The sequence below is a fragment of the Bos grunniens genome, chromosome 19 (genome assembly GCF_055505025.1).
Source record: "Bos grunniens cultivar Pamir isolate PY7600 chromosome 19, Bosgru_T2T1.0, whole genome shotgun sequence".
Taxonomy (NCBI): Eukaryota; Metazoa; Chordata; class Mammalia; order Artiodactyla; family Bovidae; genus Bos; species Bos grunniens.
In genome coordinates, this window is record NC_141183.1 from 12,243,184 (window position 1) to 12,257,688 (window position 14,505).

The 14,505-nt window shown below is 45.2% G+C and overlaps 1 protein-coding gene across 2 annotated transcripts in view; it reads right to left on the reverse strand.

The window, feature by feature from the left end:
- NPLOC4 (NPL4 homolog, ubiquitin recognition factor) overlaps positions 1-9,702 on the reverse strand; it is a 50,161-nt gene extending 40,459 nt beyond the window's left edge. The window contains exons 1-2 of one of the 2 annotated variants that reach the window (XM_086356557.1): positions 9,528-9,702; positions 5,725-5,805 (exon numbers count right to left, since the gene is read on the reverse strand). In XM_086356557.1, the coding sequence (XP_086212683.1) occupies positions 5,725-5,805; positions 9,528-9,542 (96 nt within the window). In that variant the 5' untranslated portion in view covers positions 9,543-9,702. The remainder of the gene's footprint in view (positions 1-5,724; positions 5,806-9,527) is intronic. The other variant, XM_086356556.1, reaches the window with a different exon arrangement.
- Positions 9,703-14,505: the final 4,803 nt, after the last annotated feature.

Genomic DNA, 14,505 nt, shown 5'->3' on the forward strand with positions numbered 1-14,505 from the left:
AGTCTCACTACTCTGACCACATATACACATCAGACATTCCTAGTGAGTTTAGAAACTGCTCCTCCTTAAACAAATACCTCTTGTTATTTTGCTTTCTTACAAGGAAACTCGAGTTTGGGGCCAAGACATGCAGCTCAACTCTTAGGGTCATCTGAGACAGGGAATTTTGGCACAGAAACAGAAATTATAAAATATAATCCAATGGAAATTCTACAACTGAAATAGAAAATTCACTGGATGGGCTTATCATCAGAAAGGAAATGACAAAAACAAAATAAAAAAAAAAGTCAATTAAAGATGGGTTAACAGAGATTACAATCTACAGATAGAGATTTGAAAGAATGAACAGAGCCTTAGGGAACCTCCGGAGCCATAGCAAATGATCCTCCGGAGAAGAGAATAAGGCTAGGACTGAAAAATATTTGAAGAAAGAATGGCCAAAACCCTCAAATTTGATGAAAAACATACGAGTTAACAAATCCAGGAAGTTCAGCAAAACCAAAATAGGATAAATAAAGAGAAAACTATGTCTGGGCACACTGTCATCACACCGCTAAAAACCAAAGATCAATGGAGAACAGAAGACAATGGAACAACATCTTTAAAGTGCTGAGGCAGGAATAAAAATCTGTCAACTCAGAATTCTCCATCTGGAGACAATACCCTTCAAATACAAGGGCAAAATGAAAACATTCTCAAGTTGACAAGATCCAAGGGCACCTGTTGCTGACAGCCTCCACCACAATAAATGCCAGAGGATGTTCTTCAGGCTGAACACCAGACAGAAACTCAGAAGCAGAGGACACACAAAGATAAGGACTCCAAATCAAACAACAGGAAATCATCACAGAATCGCCATGAGAATCCTGAGAGAGCAACAGTGCTGGTCAGGAACAGGAGCAGGTATTTTCTTGGCAGTCCAGGGGTTAAGATTCCATGCTCTCAATGCAGAGGGCATGGGTTCAATTCCTGGTCAGGGCCTAAGATCCTGCATGCTGCGCAGTGTGGCCAAAGACAAAGAAACAGACAAGACTAAAGACTTTGACCTTTTTCTGAAACAGCGATAAACTGAAATTAACAAATTGTGGCACTTTATCTGTTCTGCAAAACCATACTGTTTTTCTATAGGCAGAGCACTGCAAGCTATTGCCAAGAATAAGAAAGAAGTCTTGCACCAGGAACATCGTTCTTGTGTGAGTTAGGATAGCACCCCTGGGATGTAAGGCAATCTCTGAAGTGGTGCAGGGTATCGTGTGGGCAGCCCTGTGGGCAGAGGGAAATCCCTATGACCACATGACTGAGATCTGTGCTTTCTATCAGGACAGAGGGCAGCAGTATTTTCAAATACAACAGCCAGCAACATTACTTCACACATGCTGAATCCCACTGTTGGGAGATGCAGAAATATTATATACTAGGTTCTATACGGTGCTCCTGTGAAAATAACTGCTTCTGTGAACTCTGAATTCTTTATCTAAAGATACAGAAATCGAACACAAGGCATCAAGCATTAAAAAAAAAAAAAAAAAAACTTAGCAGAGTCTTACAAGAGCACAGTTAAAATCTTAAAAACTGGGACTCTGCTGTCAGTCCAGTGGTTAAGACTCTGCCTTCCAAAGCAGAGGGCACAAGTCCCCAGTAGAAGAACTAAGATCCCACATGCCATACAGCGCAGCCAGGAAAAAAAGCTTAAAAACTTCATTTCACACCTGAGATAATCTTGATGTGTGACTACTGTAATAAAACCAGAAACATGGTACTATGTAAGATGAATACAAATGTTTATAATGGAAAGTAACAAAAAAGAATACATGGCATGATTTCATTTAAGTTGAAAAACAGCCAAAACTAAAATTTAGGGTTTAGGAAGGCATAGAGGTGGTAAAACACAGAAAAGTGGGGAAGCAGCTCCCATCAGGTCAGGAGAGGAGTGACAGGGTGAGGAGGTGGGAAGGCTGACCGACGGTTCCTGGAGGCTGGCACCGCTCCAACCCAGACCTGGGTATTTTCTTCATCATCAGTCTTTTTGACTGTTCACATTTTTCAAGCATCTCTTAGCAGGTACTTTAATTCACAGGTAAAAAAACATGTATAATATTATAAAGAGAAAGGACAGAGTCACTTGCTGCTAAGAGGTCGGTTAAGAAAGGACTGAGGGAAATTTCCTGACAACCCAGCAGTTAGGATTCTGCGTTTTCATGGCTGAGGGTGCACATTTGATCCCTCGTTGGGGAACTAAGATCCCAGAAGCCACAAGGTGCAGCCAAAAAACAAGGACAGAGGTAGGATCTGGGGTGACTCAGTAAGGGCCCTTTCAGGGAAGTGACAGCAGCAGAAGCAAACCCTTGGATCCTGGAGATGAGGAAAGACGATGCCAAGCAAGACAGCCAGAAGAACCTGTCCTGGAGGGGTTTATGGTCTAATGATTCACAGAGAAGGAAAGGATCCAGTAACTCAAGATTCTATGAGAGATTTTCATTGCAAGATGTCTCATTACACTTACAAAACCAATTTCCTTAGAGAGCATAATGCCACATATTAAACCAGGATCAAGGATGTCAAGTGTGGGGATGGGAAGTTGGAGCCAACAAAGTTCAGTGGTTAACATACTTTTCAGGCCAAGTCTGTGAGGCGAAAGGAAGGCCATTTCAAAGCCCACTTACAGGGCACAAATGCACAACCAAATTATTAATTATCAAAAATCAGTACGAGTCCACTTATATGACAAACCTGGAGAGACAGAATGTAGGGTGGTTACCAGAGCTGAAGGGGAGGAGGGGAGAGGAAGTTTGTGTTTAATGGGAACAGAGTTTCAGTGTGGGAAGATGAGGAAATTCTGGAGATGGGTGGTGGTGATGTACAACACTATGAATGTACTTAACGCTACTAAACTATACACTTAAATGTGGTTTGCATGGCAGATTTTATGTTATTCTTATCACAGTTAAAAAAACAAGATACAAATCTACATTTGTTGACATAGAGTCATGTCCATAACCTATTGTAAAGTGAAAAAAGCAGGTTACAAATGATCACAAGGTGAGATGTGAATTTCTCTAGAATGGGTGCATCTTCTGCCTGCAGGGCAGGAGGACTGACATATGGGTCACTGCCTGGACTCATGTAACTTGTCACCCAGATAGCTAAACAACCATGAGCCCTCAACACCGCCATCAAACAATCCATTCAATGATCAATCAAGGACGAAAGAGGGATCTTGGTTGTTGAGCCTTGTCGGTAAGGTGGAGAGTGTCCTAGCACCAGCGCCTGAAACACAGGTGTTGGTGGCTGGCTCACTGGTCTTCCTGACAGGGCAGACAGTGACCCCTTCAGTGAGACATAACATGGTCACATGAATCAAAAAATGGTTCAGGAAGGTTGGACTCTGAATGTGAGGTCACAGGGAGAGCCTATTATCCAATTAATTTCAGTTGGATTTTCCTCTTTACCAATGCATAATACATGATTAAAATACATTATTTCCAAATCAGTCTTAAAAAAGCACTTTACATATAAATTAAAATGCAGGCATGCCAGTTTTTGTTTCGTGTTTTGTACTAAGTTGCTTCAGTCATATCCAACTCTTCGCAACCCTACACGCTACAGACCACCAGGCTCCTCATGAGATTCTCCAGGCAAGAGTACCAGAGTAGGTTTGCCAATTCCTTCTCCATTTTTTTCTTTGGTGATCCATAAATGTTTCTCCTTAACCTCAGATATGAAATACAGCAGTAGTAGAGTATGCTCCTATTTTGGTGAAAGTACATTACATGCATACACAGGGATGTATGTGCACATATGCCTGCACATGTGTACACATAAAGACATGCTACACGGCTAGTAAAATTTTGAGTTATTATTATTGCTTCTTTATACTTCCTGTATTGTTCAAGGCTTTTATAATTAATCCGTATTATTTGCATAATCAGAGGAAAGGATTTTCACTTGAGGGGAAACATCTCAGCGTAATAAATGTTTGTTTTTGAGTATTCCCAAATTTCTCCTAAGCAATGACTGCTGCGGTGATAATGGCTTCAGAAATTAGGTCAACACTAAACTGTACCTCCCTGACTCCACCCCCATCCAGTGACAGCTATTGTGTCCATATTCCCTATGCAAGGCAACAAGTAAATACCCAGAGGGAGCACTAGGATTTCAGGATACTTCTGAGGCAAATAAAAGTCAGAATAATCCTGTATTTTTAGGCTTCTTTTAAATCATTTGAATTTAACCCGTCCAACAACTCTATATTTGATGCCAAGCACGAAAACCTCAAGTTAAAAACAAAACCATATCTCTACATGGTTACTACAGATATAAGAAATTTTCATATAACAAAGACTCAGAAAAGTAAAGAACAACTGTAGGCAGTATTTTTAATCTCACGTTTATCCCCACAACTGTCCAAGCAATAGCCACTTAATGCTTCATCTTTGCTCAGACGATCTCTCAAGAACTCAAGCTTTTAGGGTATCCTAGCACCATCACCAGGAGTGAGCTGACAATGGTCAGCTACTACTAAAAAAGCAAAGAGTAAAATATTAAAATGGAGTAGGAAAAGGCAACCCACTCCATTATTCTTGCCTGGAAAATTCCATGGCAGGCTATAGTTCATGGGGTCACAAAGAGGTGGACGTGACTGAGCAAGTAAGCACACATGCAGGATATTAAAAAGTCCTTGAAGACACAGAGATTCTCTTTTCTGCTGTCTACTGCACCTGGGTTTTTTTCTTTTATTCTTGTAAATACGGTCACTTAAGCAGCACTGTTGGAACCAGAATAGAAACTACTTTTCAGAAACCAAACTTCTCAGGTAAGTGCTATGACTTCCTTAACAGATCACAGTGTAATCCTCAGCAAATCTCCTTATTCCCTGGACTTCAATTTCCATCTTTGTGAAAACAAAAAGATCAGACTACCTGACACTGAAAATTCCCTCTGGCTTTAACAGTCTGTGACCTTTTTTTTATTTTGCTTATGAAAAGTGACTTTTTAAATCATTATAAAAGTTAATACCTATCTACAACAAATTCAAATAATAAAGAATGTATAAAATAGAGGTTGGCAAATTTTCTCTGTAAAGAGCCAGGCAGTAAATATTTTCAGCTTTCAGGCCATACAATCTGTCACAACTACTCAGCTCTGCCCCTGGAGCTCAAAAGCAGCCAGACAGTACATAAGCCAAAGAGTACGGCTGAGTTCCAATGAAAATAGGCGGCCAGCCATGAACCATGCTTTGTCGACCTCTAGAATGAAGCATCAAGCAAAAGCCACTCTCCTTCCTTTGGCCTCCTCTTCCAGAGCTACCCCTTTTAGGTCTGGCTTATGCTCTTTAAACCACATTCTCACATCACAGATTTGTAAATGGAGCTTAATTTAATTTTTTAAGAAGAAAGTGGGATCATTCTATACATGTTAATAATTCCCCTTTGCTGAAAAACGATTCAAGTTCTTCACTCTCTGATTTTTCACTCACAAATGCTCCTCCTATGAAATCCTTTTACACTGACCTTTGGGCCCTTGGTCCTGCAATGGTAAGCAGTGGTCAGCTGTGACACATCTGATCCTGTATCAGTCCCACCAATCATGACAGAGAAAACCAATGCAAGAGACTAAACTTGGGAGTGGGGAGGAATCAAGAAAATGAGGGAAAGAGAAAAGGTACAGACTAGGAAGGGAACAACAGTGGAGGATGAAGAAAGGTCAATACCCAGCCATAGGTACCTTTTTCAAAAATGTTGCAGCCGTTTCTCTCTTTGTTGCCGTGATCCGCTTCACCCCATCTGGGGACTGGACACGTATTATCTATGGTAAATGAAACAAGGTGGTTACTGTGCAGACTTGGAAGGTCCTGACCTATTACTGAAACTAACATCTGCAGTCTCTTGGCATATGAGTCACTGGAACTTAAAGAGTCAAACTTCACCTTTCCCCCTGCGTATTGTAACCCAATGTTTCTAGAAGATGAAGCAGAGGTCTGAGAGTCATCAGCACAGGGGAGGACATCCTAAGAGGGCTGCCCTAATAGTCAACTCGTGTCATTTCACTCAGAAAAATACAGCTTCAATTTTTTTCTAATTTATTTGGCCATGCCACATGGCTTGTGGAATTTTAGTTCCCCAACCAGGGCTTGAACCCACACCCTAAGCAGTGAAAGTGCGAAGTCCCAACCTCTGGACCACCAGGGAATTCCTACAACCTCAACTTTTAACCATTATTTATAAAGAATATATCTGAAAGATCAACATTTTTCTCTTCAGGTTTATACAAATATATTTTTTTTTATCAGCAGGAAAAAAAACAAGAATCATGAACAACTGAGTTGTTTAAAAAAACATTTTTGTTCCCAGATCCATACAGATTACTTTTAAAACATCACAGAATTCCACGTGGAACTCCCTAGCAGACTATCAAGGGTTAGGACCCGCAGTGAAAGCCAAGGGCACAGGTTCGATCCTTGGTTAGAAACCAAGATCCCCCCAAGCCATGAGGCCAAAATAGAAAAAAAACTAAAAACATTAAAGGATTGCAGGAAATCTAATTTGTTATTTACTTTCAATAAAAAGAATAAAAGAAAAGAAATAAGATGTTTAATACCATGGTAAAATTTGTCAGAGTTTTAAATATATGGATTTTCATGGCTAGCCATGAAATGGTTGTCAGGTCTGGAAGACAGCTGGACAGAGCAGCACTTTCTAGACTTGATTTTCACCCTGATAGAAGCCCAGTGAAGGTGAGCTGCTATGTCCAGGCCAACCATCTGAGGTCTTGCCTCAATGGGGAGCATGAAAAGGCATGCCCTGCCATGACAAGATGCAAGACAGAGGATGTTCCAACCACCTGAGGGATGGGAGGAGCCACGAACAGAATGTGCCAGAAAGTACTCACGTTCTTCCTCTCAGCAACACTGCACTGTATATTGTATTCAAAATAACACTATACAGATGAGAAATGTCATAAGCAACTGTTTTTGAAAGGCTTTCATTGATACAGGACAAAATGCCACAACGGCTTTCGATCTGGTCTATTTTATCAAACAAATTAAGAATAATGTAGGGATTTCCCTGGTGGTTCAGTGGCTAAGACTCTGGGTCCCAATGTAGGGTGCTGGCGTTCGATCCCTGGTCAGGGGACTAGATCCCACATGCCACAACTAAGATTCTGTGCAGCCAAATAAACAAATATTCTTTAAATAATAATAATTTAGATTTTCCTAAAATTATTCCTACATTTCCTAAAAAATAGCTTGCCTCTGTCTTTCTCTGTTTTGGTTTTTTCGGTCATACCTCTCAGCATGCAGAACTTTCCCAACCAGGCATCAAACCCCTAACCCCTGCAGGGGAAGCAAGGAGTCCTGTCTCAACTACTGGACTACCAGTGAAGTCCTTTCTCATTTTCTAGTAACGCGTGTGTGTGTGTGTGTGTGTGTGTGTATTCACTTGTGTCGGACTCTGTAACCCCATGAACTGTAACCCACCAGGCTCCTCTGTTTACGGAATTTTTCAGGCAAGAATACCGGAGCGGGTTGCCATTTCCTACTCCAGGGGATCTTCCTGACCCAGAGATCGAATAACTTTTGCTTAACTGAAAAGGTTTCCCCCCCATGTTGTATTCAATTTTAAGATTTTGTTTTGAATAGTCCTTATGAAATCCCAATTGTTAAGAATGTATTTTCTTTATTTTTGCTTCTCAATAACATCTGTTTAACTTTCTCATTCATCTGTGTGTACCACAAACAAAAAGTCTTTTGACATTTGATTTCTAGTATACTCTAGATTCAAGATCTAGAAAAATGTTTTAATACACAGCCTGGACATGAGGTAACCTCCCACTTATTTGTTTCTGCAACCTGTCTCCAATACTGAGGCAGGTTAAGCAGTAAAGAGCCCTGCTTCTCTTTGAGGGATGTAGTGACTGTGGCTTTGAATGTTCACTTAGGACCAAGAGCATGACACTCTACTCCTTGAGGAGTTAAAGGTCAGGATTACACGTTTCTGGAGAGTTTCAAAGCTTAAGAAGTTATTCTACTTGTTCGTTTACAACAAGACATAGAAGTCAAGATTTCCAAGCTAAGCTCAGTATTTAACTCCGAAAGACAAACATAACTTATACTGAGGGAAGTTATGGCCTGGCCTTTGACACAGGCTATAAAATACACAAGAAAACACAAACCAGGCAACAGAGACACATTAACTTCTTGGTAACCTAGGTCTCCCTATTTATGAGAAAAGTGAGCCCAGAATACTTCTTGGGGGAGTCAAAGAATTAGTAAGATAAAAATCAAGTTTTTACACAAAAAATTTTAGAAGACTTCTTCTAAATAAGTAAATAAACTTTTGAAATAAATCTCAGAATGATCTGTTTCAATTCCTCACAATGTGAGAAATTCAGCAAGAGATCCATGCTATCCACTAGAGCTTTGCCTTATACACAGACACAAAAGTGGCTTTCTCAGAAACAACTCACTTATCCACAGGTATTTCAATTCAGTTAAAAATACTACAGTAAAGAGAAAGTTTGGAAGCATATTTGAGTGCTCTTAACCTATTTCTAGGATGAGTTACCAAGAATTGGTGGTAAGTCTTATTTTAAAACGAGTTAGTTGCTCATTTCTTTTGGGCCATTTATTCCCTCTGCTCATCTCTAGGCTGGGAAACAGGGAGAAGGAGCCAGGGCCCCTGAATAGAGAGCAGAGCTAGGACTCACTAGAGGAAAAGTCTCAAAGTCCCAGAGCTGGAGGTTCCTGCAGACCTGACCATCCAGAGAGAATGCGTGCTATTCCCAACACCTGGCAAAACTGTTCGAGGCCCTCCCAAGGCCAAGTTCTGAACATGACTTGCCACCCCACACTGCTTTTGCTTCCCCCAGGAAATTCCAAGTGGTCCTTAAAGTTAACCAAAAAATTCTTCTGTTCAGCTGGTCTGTTGGGTTTTTTCCGGCTACACTGACTTCTGAGAGGAACTTTTCTCAAGTTAAGAGACGGCCAGTTTTTTTCTGATTTTCACTTAAAGAAAACAAAAAAACAAACAAAAAAAAACACAAAAACTTTAAGGGGACGTGTGTTAATCTCTAACTTCGGGTACAAAATGAGATCTAACATCCCTTTACAGACAGGTAGCTGTCAAGGTCTCCTTGCCATCCGCCAGTCCACCGTCTCCCTTCTTCGCAGCTTCCTCTAGCGGAGAGGGGGGTCCCCATTTGTAGAAAACGCTTTTAGTGACCTGTGACAAGGCACTCACTGGGGCAACGGCAGGAGGCAGGAAAGACGGACAGGAGGCGAGGAGGGGTCTTAGCCCCCGGCAACCCGGAGCCCCTCTTCTAGGCGCGCCCGGCGAGACCCCGCGACCAGGAATAGACCGCCCGGCCTCCTACTCCAGCCGGGGACGGGAGGAGCTGAGAGGAGGTCGGGAGCCCAGCCGGCTGGCCGGCCCAGGAGGAGGAGGGCGGGCCGCTGCGCCTCTCCGCAGGCCGCGCCGGCAAATATGCTGCCTCATCCCGGCGCCCTCCCGCCCGGCCGCCCCACTCACGATGCTCTCGGCCATGGTGGCCGCTCCCGTGTCCGGGCTCGGGCCCCGGGCTGCCGCCGCCTGCCGCCCCACGGGCCTCGCAGCCCCGACCCCGGCCTCAGCCCCGGCCCCAGCCTCCCGCCGCCGCCGCCACCGCCGCTCCAGCTTCGCCGCCCGGCCGCCACCGCCGCGACGTCCTGTGCCTCACCCGACGCGTTCCCCCGGCCGCGCGGCCGCGCAACCAGGTTCCGGCCCCGCAATCAGGTTCCGGCCCCACCAACGGCCCGCGCCTGCGCAGGGCGGCCCCGCGCTGGGCTCTGCGTGGAGGGGCGCCCCCTGCTGACCACGCGGTGGAGAGAGGCTGCGCTGCAGTCCAGATGGAAGCATCGGAGCGCATCTCATCCACCGACAGAGATCGGTGGGCTCGAACTGGGCGCCTTGCTGGTCACACGGAAATTCTATTCTAAGTGTGTTCGGGAGGTCTTTGGGGAGGTGAGAGTGGAGGAAGCATGCGCTGTGTAACATTGTAGGATTCTTCTAGAAACTGAATGGAGAATAGTGCAGGAGGAGAATCAGAGAGACCCTTGGGGAGACTGAGGCTTTATTTAGTTCAGAGGGCAGAACACAGTGGCCATGAGGGGGCTGGACGCGGGACAAACGTTGCCGGAAGAGTTGATAGGGTTGCTCCTATCAAGGGGGAAGGTGTGTAGTTTTTATCCTGCTGACACACATCCTGCTTTCTCACCCTGTCCTGCTCTTCTTGTACAGGACGGCCTCTTTTTGCTTCTCATACAGTATGCTTCTCATACTGACTGTATCCCTCACCCAGAAGGACAAAACTGCGTCCTGGTGGTGAGGTCTCCTGGTGTGGTCACGTCCAAGCATTGACAGACATGCTGTTCTCCTCTACACCGCTTGCCTTTTAATCTCCGTTGTGTGACTGTGAAGGTATTACATTAACGTTTTAAAGTTGTATTAGTAGTTATATTTCTGGGGCTGCCATGACAAAATACCACAGACTGAGTGGCTTAAACTTATTTTCTCACAGTTCTGGAGGCCGGAAGTCGGAGATCAGGCTTGGTGTCTTCTGCGGCCGCTCTCCTTGGCTTGCAGATGGCCGTCTTCGTCCTGTGTCTTCCCTCTGTGCAAGTGCATCCCTGGTGTCTCTCTGTGTCCCAGTTTCCTTTTCTTATAAGGACATTAGAGGACGGCCCGCCTTAATGGCCTGATTTTAAGTTAACTACCTCTTTAAAGGCCTTACCTTCAAAGTCTCATTCTAAGGCCCTGGGTTTGGACTTCAACATAGAAATTTGGAGAGGGACACAGTTCAGCCCATAAAAGTGGGAGTAACTACACTTTCATCCAAAGGCTACCCAATATCAGAACAGGGCTGAGATGGAGCCAGAGAGGTGACAGCCATCTTCCTGAGATCCTGCTCTGAAGCCTGATGCAGCAACTGATGAGGCCGGACGTGTCCTCTTTGAGGAAGAGACGAGCCACAGTCTGGCTACACTGGGCCTGACCTCCAGCTCCCGTCCTATCCCTGACCTTCTGCCCGTAGCACAGCAGCCTGAGTAGTCCTTTTGTCAAATTGGATGCACCTTACTCAACACCTGTCATCTCCTCATCTCACTCAGAGAAAAATTTGAAGACAGCCATCCTTATTCAGACTTTCCAGGCTTGTTCCCACCTAAGGTACTACATGTGCCCGAAACGCTCTTCCTGCACGTCAGCCTGGCGTGTGCCGAGGGCACTGCCCAGACCCCCACTCAGGACCAAAGCTGCTGGCAGCGCTGGCTGAGCTCCCCTTTTGGGACTTAGCTTACTCCAGATCACAGTCCCTTCCCCCAGGCAGCTCATGCCCAATAACAGCAATGGTTAGCAAGGCCCACCCCCATGTCTCAGTCTGGTACAATTCTGCAGGCCATCCCAGCTGCGAGGATCCCTGAGGCCTTTATTGGGATTGTCTGATTGCTCACCTTCTCCCTCCGCCTGTGCCATGCTGCTTCCATTGCAGGTCTGGATCCTGAGACACTCCCGGGTGACCTTCCTAAAGTCATCCTCACAGGGGCCTTGCCCCAAGAAAATCTATGGGGCTCATTCCCTCTCTTCCTTCAGCTTCTCAGTCCTCTTGTTCTTTTCTTTTCTTTTTTTTTAAAATTTTTAAAATATTTATTTATTTATTTGGCTGTACTGAGTCTTAGTTGCAGTACCAGGGATATTAGATCCTGGCATGCCAGGATCTTTAGTTGCAGCATGTAAACTCTTTACTTGTGACATGTGAAATCTAGTTCCCTGACCAGAGATCGGACCTGGGCCCCCTGCATTGGGAGCACAGAGTCTTAGCCTCTTGACCTCCAGGGAAGTCCCTCTTTTCTTTTTTTAAATTGAGATGACATTCACAGAACATACAGTTAACCATTCTAAAGGGGAAAACTCACTGTCCTTTAGTGCATTCCTGATGTTGAACAATCACCTTCTCTATCTAGTCCTAAAGCTTTCATCAACCCCTGAAGGAAACCTCACACTCATTCAGCCGTGGCTGCCGTTTCCCCCTTCCCCAACCACTGGCAACCACTAACCTACCTTCTGTCCCTATGGCTTTACCTATTCTACAAGTGGAATCACATAATATGTGGGCTTTTGTGTCTGACCTCTTTCACTGAGCATCATGCTTTCAAGGTTCATCCATATTGTAGCCTGTGTTAGAGCTTCTTTCTATTTTATGGCTGAGTATGGTAGGCTTCCTGGTGGCTCAGTGGTAAAGACTCTGCCTGCAGTGCAGGAGCTGCAGGAGATACTGGTTTGATCACTGTGTTGGGGAGATCTCCTGGAGGAGGGCTTGGCAACCCACTCCAGTATTCTTGCTGGAGAATCCTATGGACAGAGGAGCCTGGTGAGCTATAGTTCATAAGGTCACAAAGAGTCAGACATGACTGAAGCAACTAAACACATATGCACACATATTCCATGGCATGTATGGAGCACATTCTGTTTGTCCATTCTTCATCAATGGACGCCTGCGTTGTATCCATCTTTTGGCTGCTATGATCTACGTATTTGTTTGAGTCCCTGTTTTCAATACTTTTGGGTGTATACCTAGGAACCAGAGCCTTACAGTGAGGCCTTCCTGATCACCTCATACAAGACATCACCACTATTTCCTTTCCTTGCTTCATGACACTTGTGACCATATAAAACAGCACATATTTGCTTGTTTCTCCACATACTGTCTGACTTCCCCTGTACTTGAATGTAAGCGCCTAATGATGGGGGATCGTCAACTTTCATCACTCTATACTGCAGGGCTCTGCACTGCAGACCAGTCCCTGACAGAGAATAAACTCTGTGTCAGTCATTTGTGCTCACAATACTGCTACGTAATGAACCCTCCCAAAATTCAGTGGCTTAACACTCAGCTGGCCCTCTGCCTGAGTTTAGGCTGGGCTCCAAGGAGTAGTCATTATGGGAGCAGCTAGTGAGGAACCTGAAGCAAAAACACAGATGGGAGCTTCCCTGGTGGCTCAGTGGTAAAGAATCCGCCTGCCAATGCAGGAGACATGGGTTTGATCTCTGGCCTGGGAAGATCCCCTATGCCGAGGAGCAACTAAGCCCGTGTGCCACAACTATTGAGCCTGTGCTCTGGAGCCTGAGAGCCACAACTACTGAGCCCACGTGCCACAACTTCTGTGCTCTAGAGCCTGGGAGCCACAGCTTCTGAAGCCCATGTGTCCTAGACCCCGTGCTCCTGTGCAACAAGAGAAAGTGAAAGTCGCTCAGTCCTGCCCGACTCTTTGTGACTCCATGGACTATACAATCCATGGAATTCTCCAAACCAGGATACTGGAGTGGGTAGCCTTTCCCTTCTCCAGGGGATCTTCCCAACCCAGGGATCGAACCCAGTTCTCCTGCATTGCAGGTGAATTCTTTACCAGCTGAGCCACCAGGGAAGCCCAAGAATACTAGAGTGGGTATTCTCCAAACCAGGATACTGGAGTGGGTAGCCTATCCCTTCTCCAGGAGATCTTCCTGATCCAGGAATCGAACCGGGGTCTCCTGCATTGCAGGTGGATTCTTTACCAACCGAGCCACCAGGGAAGCCCGTGCAACGAGAGAAGCCACTGCAAAGAGAAGCCTGCATACCACAACTAGAGAGTAGCCCTTGCTTGCTGCAACTAGAGTAAAGCCCACACAGCAACAAACACCCAGAGCAACCAAGTATAAATAAAGTGTGTGTGTGTATATATATATAAAAGGACAAGATAAAGCAAATAAAAAATAAAAAGTGCTCCCTGGGCCATACTAGTCTGGAATTGGACACCAGGAAGAGATTTCAGGGGATGGCATAGGTCAGGGACCATCAGTGCCAGGCTGATCAGGGCCCAGCAAGCAGCCCATGTGTCTGGATTGTGAAGTGGTAAGTGAGGAAGGAAAAGAGATGGGCTAAAACATCAAACAGAAGAAGCTGAGAAAAGGAGTGGGGAGGACGATGGAGACAGGACAGGGCACACAAACCCCCCAGAGACCACCCTTTCTCCTGCCATGCAAACGTGTTTGCAGAGGGGCTCCTGGCAGCCTCTGTTTTCCACGGTCTCAGGGCTCTAGCAGCCAATAGCAGCATCCACACACATCATAGTCTCATGCAGTCCATAAGCTGGACTCAGGAGGTGTGGAGGTTCATGCCCAGGGTCTTGCAGAGTTGGTGAGGGTAGGGTCCTGCTCTGAGCCAGTCTTCCCACTGCATCCAAGCAAGGCAGGCAGGGCGAGAAGGCAGATGATGCAGGCTCAGGGAGCCTGGAGCACACCTCTGTCTGTTCTCTGCTGCATGGTCAGGGTCCTTTCAAGCTCTAGGGCCCAATAGTGACCTTGACAAAGTTCTGCTGCTGAGAAACTCAGAGGGTGAGGGATCCCGGGTTCCTTAAAACCAAGAAGGATGTAATTTACCCAGTGACATGTGAAAATAAAAAGGCACTTCAAATATACATACATACATTTGTAT